The 7,012-nt window shown below is 38.9% G+C and overlaps 1 protein-coding gene across 1 annotated transcript; it reads left to right on the top strand.

Moving 5' to 3' along the window:
- Nucleotides 1-969: 969 nt before the first annotated feature.
- On the top strand, nt 970-5,227 carry LOC131050254 (G-type lectin S-receptor-like serine/threonine-protein kinase SD2-5). Its single transcript, XM_057984446.2, has 3 exons — nt 970-2,741; nt 2,816-2,935; nt 3,495-5,227. The coding sequence occupies exons 1-3, from the start codon at nt 1,811-1,813 to the stop codon at nt 5,039-5,041; spliced, it is 2,598 nt and encodes an 865-aa protein (XP_057840429.2). The 5' UTR covers nt 970-1,810; the 3' UTR covers nt 5,042-5,227.
- The last annotated feature ends 1,785 nt before the right edge of the window (nt 5,228-7,012 follow it).

Below are 7,012 nucleotides of genomic sequence, written 5' to 3'. Positions count from 1 at the left end.
CACATCATGCTAATGTATCCATTGAAAGTAAACAATAATAAAATATGAGTCTAATAAGTTCAAACAAGGAGGGGTATTAAACTTTGCCTCATGGGTAGTTTTGTTAAATAAAGTCTAAGCCTTATGTCCCCTTTGTTATGAATACCCAAAAAATTCAAGCCAATTACAAAACGATTATACTCTTATATAAAGAGTTAATATTTTTTACAGTTTTCATATAACTAATTTTTTCAAGAGATAATAATCATACAATCACCATTTGAATAATTTTCTCTACTCGATTCTTGAATCTAAAACAAAAACAAATTCTTATTTTTAAAAAAAATTTCCCCCTTTTTATTACTATTTACTTAAAAACAAAAGAACTCTTAACCCGTCACAACACAATACATACATACCATACATAAAATATTATAACTTAGTAAATGCTATTCATATAATAAATATTATTTTTTCATTATAAACAACCAAATTACATATGAAAACTTCTTTACATCAAACATTTCTAATGATAATGAACTACAATATACTCTTATTATATAGGTTGCACTAAATTGTATACATACCCTAATCTTCCAGGTTTGAACTTTGTGACCCCTCTGAAATATTATAGTTCTCTGACCATTAGAACCAACTCAGGAGTTCATCTGTCCAATTGCTTCCTATTTACAATTGGATTTGCTAGTCAAAGATGATTCCTGTTCAGATTTTAACTATCTTTTTTACCGTCCGCCGAACATCTCAAAAGATGCTGTGAATGCATGTGTAAAGTGATGCAGGAGCATCATGCAAACATAAATGAGGCCCAGACAGAGTATGCACAAATATAGATTTGTAAAGAAGGCTTGAAACACCTGGCAGTGACGCCGAGTTCCATTACTGTTCCTAACATCCTATGCATGAGTTTGTAACAGCTATTTAATGTCTGTCAGGCTGGCGTTGAATTCCGTACTGGGCACCATATGGGGATCCTCTAAAATAGGTAAATGACTGCAGAATTGAATTTAATGAGGAAGCAAGTGGGCGCTTTTAATGCAGCGTTAAAATAAATTTGAAGATGACAGCTAAAGAAGGGAGGATGAAAAGAGGGAAGTGCAGAGGTGTGGGGAAAGTATTAGATGGATAGAAGCCAAGGAAAACAAAGTGTGGCTGCACAGTGAAGAGGAGAAGATAGAGTGCGTGTAGAGAGGGAAGAAACAACAGTAGGCAGGGGAAGAAAGACACAACAGGATTGAATGCTTGGAAAAGAACAGAGTATATATATGTAACGACATGAAGAGAGGAGAATGTGAATCACAGAGCGGCTATTGTTACAGAGTGGGTAAGAAGTAGAAGATCGGTGAAGAGAGGCCATTGACAGGATGATGTGAAAAAAAGTGTGTATGCAGATCTTACGAGAAATGAGTCTTGTTTCTTTGTTGTGATCAATTATAATATTATTGCTGCAGAGAATCTTTCTCTTTGCTTGTGTTTTGGTGTTTGTGCTTCTAAGTTTGTGTTTGCAGAGCACAGGAGTGTTTTCGTACTGTGTCACAAAGTTTCGTACCATATCTCTGGCGGAAAATTAACACAACTTTTGGTGATTCCTCCTAATAGTTAGAGCGAAGGACTGTAAAGAATGGCGGTGGGTTCGTCTTGTGGAAATCACAATCACTTTCCTCGCAGTTTCACATACAACTATATTCACAGATGTAATACGGACGGCATAAATTTGTTGCATCTCATACAGTTAAGCTAGTGAAAACCAAAAGCAGAAGAAAAAAATCGGTAGAGGAATTCATTATTGCTTAAGCTTGTAAATTTTTGGGCCATGGGGTGCCTGAGAATTCTTTGCAGTTTGGTTATTGTGTGTTTGATCAATCTGTGTGAGGCAAGATTTTTTGTGTTGCCTTCGAATTGGACAGTTGTCAATAACTCTAGCTTTCCAACATTCAGTATGGAGCAAGGGACATTCAGGGCAATCACAGCTGGCGAGGGCAACCCCATTATGAGTGAGGATAACAGATTTCGGTTTGGATTCATTAATGTTAATTCTTCTGGTGAATTTATTCTCTCCATTGTTTTGGTCGCGAATGTCACATCCCCAGCTCTTGGAACTGAGATTTGGACTGCAAATAGGCAGAGGACTGTTGCAGAAGGTGCAGTGCTGAGTTTGGGGAGTAGCGGGGATATGGTATTGGAAGATACAGATGGAACAGTGGCATGGAATATCAGTACTGGTAAAACCCCAAAAAAGGCCATTGCTATGCAGATGTCAGGTAATTTGCAGATTTATAACACTACAAATTCTTCACTTTTTTCGAGTTCTAGTCTTGTATGGCAGAGTTGGGACCATCCCACACACACCCTCTTACCTGGGCAGGGGCTAAAGACTGGATATACATTGGTATCCAATTACTCTGCAACAAGTGCCAGCCAAGGGCCTTATAAGCTGGTGATGGAACCTGGAGGGATGGTCCTGTACTACAAAAGCAAGTTTTATGAGCCTTATTGGTCTCTGGGGCTGCCTGGATTGGACTATGAAGGCATTCTAAGGCCATGCTTCTATACTTCCTTCTCTCAGAATGCCGAGGCCGTGTACACAGGAACAGAACTGCGAATCTCATTCAATGAGACCACATCTTGTGCAAACGGAACCACTACTTTAAATCTGGCACCTCCACTTAATGATACCCTATACAGGTTCATGAGGCTGGACAATGATGGTAACCTCAGAGGATACAGAGTACCCCTATTGCCAGGTACAAGCAATTTTTTTTCAGCATGGGCTCCAGACTTTAAAATAGATCAGTTTGACAAATGTGTTCTTCCACAGTGTGTGGACCTTATGGCGTCTGTATGAATGGCCAGTGTAGCTGTCCAGGCTCAGGAACTCCTGATAAGTTTGATCAAGTTCGGCGTTTGGATGTCACCCAAGGATGTTACAGCCTATCAGGTGAGACAGATTTTTTTTCTCCTTTTCCTTTTGTTTACATTAGGAGTAGAAGCAAAGAACATCGAAAATTGTTCATCGCAAGATGGATTTTTTAAATTTCGTTAGTAATGCTCAGGCTTCAAACACTAATTATTGGGATCCCTCCTCTGATCTCAGTTGAGTAGAAGGCAGCTTCCCAACCCTTTTGCTAGCTACACAGGCAAATCTAGTGAGATATAATAATATTTAGGGTCATTATAAATCCTTCAGCAACTAGGCATTGTCCTTCGGCCATGTGAAATGACAAATGCAGGGACAGATGCATATTCCTTACCTCGGAGTTGTGCTATAGCTGACTTAAACTAGGGTATAGCGGGCTGGCATTTGAGCTCTGAGCTGCAGCACCTCAAACTAAAGAATCTTCTACCCAGAGTAGAAGAGCTAACAAATTTAGCCCTACCCTGTAATTAATATCCATCGCATATTTTCTGATCACAAGAAGCTTACCATGAACTTAGAACACCAAAATCTTCCAAGGAGTCTACGAAAATCCATGTCACTAACATTTCTCTTGGCACAGGTGAACCGGATTGCAACCAAACTTCTGCGGGTCATCATTTTTTGCCTATTGATGGAGCAGATTACTACCTAAATGAATTCTTTCATCCTCTGAGGAATGTATCTACCATTGATGACTGTAAAGCAATGTGCTCATCCAACTGCTCTTGCACAGCGGCCTTCTTCCATAGTAGCTCTGCTTCATGTTACTTGACAACTGCCCCCCTGAACACCATGAAATCTATGTCAAACCAAACATACAAGGCTTATATCAAGGTCCAGAATAATATGCCACTAAACCAGACTTCAGCCTCGACTTCCTTGAGTAGTGGCATCATAGCAGGGATAACAGTAGGTTCAGTTGCAGTAGCTCTCTTCCTGTGCCTGATTATTATTGTAACCATTCAGTACATGCGGAAGAGAAAAGCCAATGAGGATGACATATGTGAGAAGGAGATCGACCTTGCAGAAATGGAAGAGGAAGCATTCTTGAAAACCCTTCCAGGTCTTCCCCCGAGGTTTGCATATCATGAACTCAAGGAAGCCACTGACAACTTTAGCAAAAAGCTTGGAACGGGAGGATTTGGATCAGTCTATGAAGGAATTATTAAGGATAACAGCAGAGTCGCAGTGAAAAAATTAGATGGTCCAAGGCAAGGATATAAGGAATTCAGAGCTGAAGTTGCAACCATAGGCAGTATAAGCCATCTGAACTTGGTAAGACTCAGAGGATTTTGTGCAGACAGTAAGAAGAGGCTATTGGTTTATGAGCTTCTAGAAAATGGGTCTCTGGATAAGTGGCTTTTCCCATCCAGAACAGGAAATCCAAATTCAGAAGAAAACTGCAATATGTTTTCAACTTGGGAACAACGGTACAATATCGTCATAGGGACTGCCCGAGGCCTGACCTATCTGCATGAGCAATGCAGGGCGCCCATCATGCACTTAGACATAAAACCTCAAAACATACTCCTGGACAAGAACTTCATGCCCAAAGTCTCTGATTTCGGCATGTCTAAGCTCCTCAACGAGGACATGACCCAAATTGTAACAACAGTAAGAGGCACACCTGGTTACCTTGATCCCGAATGGCTAAGGCACTCCATTGCCACTAAGAAATGTGATGTCTACAGCTTTGGAATGGTGTTGCTAGAATTGGTGTCTGGAAGAAGAAATTTTGACCCTTCTGCTTCTGATCCTCGCCTCTTTTATTTCCCTGCATGGGCAATGCTCAGGGCCCTGGAGGGCAAATACCTGGAACTGGTAGACAAGAGGGTTGAGAACAATATTAATAGGGAAGCTGTTATAAGGATGGCTAAGGTAGCATTATGGTGCATTCAGGACAACCCTGACAAGAGGCCATGGATGAGTGTTGCATTGAAGATGTTGGAAGGGGAGTGGGATGTCCCTGATGTACCTTTGTCGCTGATGCAGAGGAGTCCTGAGTTCTTGGAAGGATGTGGATATGAACCTATGGATAGAGGTCAGGACGATCCGTTGCTTGGAAATGCAAGGGCATATGATTCCATTCCCACAGTGTCCACCATAGATCTATCTGGCCCAAGGTAACGATGTCTTGTCCATATCCGTTAAAGCAGGAGAAGATGGCAAGGAGCCAGAGAGCAATGAGCATTAACATAGGCAGAAACCATCCTGCCTATTAGACAAACTGTTAACCATCTATAGTTATGTACCCTGGATTGTTTCAGTCATAAACATCTTTTGCTGCTTCCATTAAATACTGCTTATGTTCAAGCCTCTTTTCCTTTTTTGGACCAGTCCTCATTTTGTTCCGTGACAACATAAAATAGTCTTATGTGTCTATTACTTCCATGGGAGGAGATGAGGAGGATTTGTTGATTGCAAATGTCATGGCTAGATGTTACATAACTGAAGTTTTGACTTCTCATTGATGATGACTGTTGTTAAATTTATTTTAGGTGATGGTTAAGTGAACAGACTGTTGTTAAATTTATTTTAGGTGATGGTAAAGTGAACAGACTGTAAACTATCCTCATCAATGAGAAGTCAAAACTTCACTTTGACATCCAGCCATTGATGTCATGGTGCATCCTAATGATTGAATAGTTGATACCTGATTCCAATCCCTTAGTGTCCAAGATATTGATGTGTAATTGTACTTGCTAATGTTATGGAATAGAGCAGCAAACGATGGGCAGTTGGATGTCACCTATGAGATAGCTGAAGTGAAAGAAGAGGACATTTTTTTTATATTATTCAAAGCAAGATTACAAATAATATCAGCTAAAATAAGTAGCTGAGTCAAAATCACTATCCAAATGAATTTGTTGGAGAGAAAAGGGCATTGGTATAGGCAAAAACCTCATCCTTGGGACAAAACTGCAATAAAGTTCAGTTTTTAATGGTTCTCCTTAGAAATTCCACCGGTTCCACGTTGATTCAATGCTGATGTGGCTCCCATAGTCCCATCTCCAGTCCAAACTGCTAAATGTTTGAATTTTTTTATCGACTGGAGTCGCACAAAATTTGTAATGTGACACACCATTATCCTTTTGGGATTGTATAGAAATTTAAGGTTTTGTAGTTCTCTATTTTTAGAAACATTATTATTTCCTATTTTAGAAATCTCCTCTTTGTGTTGTCTTATTATTTCCAATGTTCTATGGGGATACACCCCCCTCCTTATTTTAAGTTTGTAGGATAGTAACATATTTGGGACACTAAGATGTTAGGGAGATGGTGCTTTGGACATTTCTAGGGTGTCCTATCTAATGTGGATCTTTAGGGGGACATTAGGATGCCCTCTTAGCATTTAGGAAACTTAACGAAGCCTCTTGAAAGTACTTAAGATGACCACACATCCCTCAACATCAAACAATTGAAGCAATTATTAAAAAGAAAATCATTAGAGTTTTTGATATTTGAGCCATTAATTTTAATTTTAATAGTTAATGAGCCCCATCTACACCCAAAGCACTTAGAAAGAATAAAAATATGGATACCACCTTCATTTCAAATTTCTATCAAAGAATTGAGGGGGCAAGGCTCCAAGTTGCAACAAGGTACAAGATGAAGAGCAAGTGTCAATTCTTCATTGACCAACCATTCAAGATTTAATGCATTCAACAAGTTTTCATGCCTTAAAAGGCAATCTTTTGTCATTCATACTTTACTATTTGCATATATATTATTGTATTTGAAATGTCCATATGCAAGAGAGAGAACAATCTTGCAAAAGTGAGATCATTAGGAATTGCAAGAGGAAGAGCAAGTGTCAAGTCTTCATTGATCAACATCCAAGATTTAATGCATTCAATAAGTCTTCAACTCTTCAAGGTAATCCTCGTCTTTTCCTGTTTTAGGATTTGGATATATGACCTTTCAAATATGAAATCAATAATCATATGACTACTTCAAGATTTGGATCAATATTGAAAATATGGTTCATATATAGTTATAAAATATTACTTTTAGGGTTGTTAAATTGCTTTTTCTTTTCTTTTCTAAAAATAGTAATTAGGCAATCCAACAAACACATTTAGGGGTTTAATTTTTAAC

The sequence above is a fragment of the Cryptomeria japonica genome, chromosome 1 (assembly GCF_030272615.1).
Source record: "Cryptomeria japonica chromosome 1, Sugi_1.0, whole genome shotgun sequence".
In the NCBI taxonomy this organism is placed as follows: domain Eukaryota; kingdom Viridiplantae; phylum Streptophyta; class Pinopsida; order Cupressales; family Cupressaceae; genus Cryptomeria; species Cryptomeria japonica.
The sequence above is the reverse complement of the archived record's forward strand: the minus strand, read 5'-3'. Positions and strand labels throughout refer to the sequence as shown.

Coding starts and splice junctions, on each gene's coding strand:
- LOC131050254 (XM_057984446.2), top strand. CDS start 1,811: ATGGGGTGCCTGAGAATTCTTTGCAGTTTGGTTATTGTGTGTTTGATC. Junction 2,742..2,815: donor CAGAGTACCCCTATTGCCAG/GTACAAGCAATT, acceptor GTTCTTCCACAG/TGTGTGGACCTTATGGCGTC. Junction 2,936..3,494: donor AGGATGTTACAGCCTATCAG/GTGAGACAGATT, acceptor CTCTTGGCACAG/GTGAACCGGATTGCAACCAA.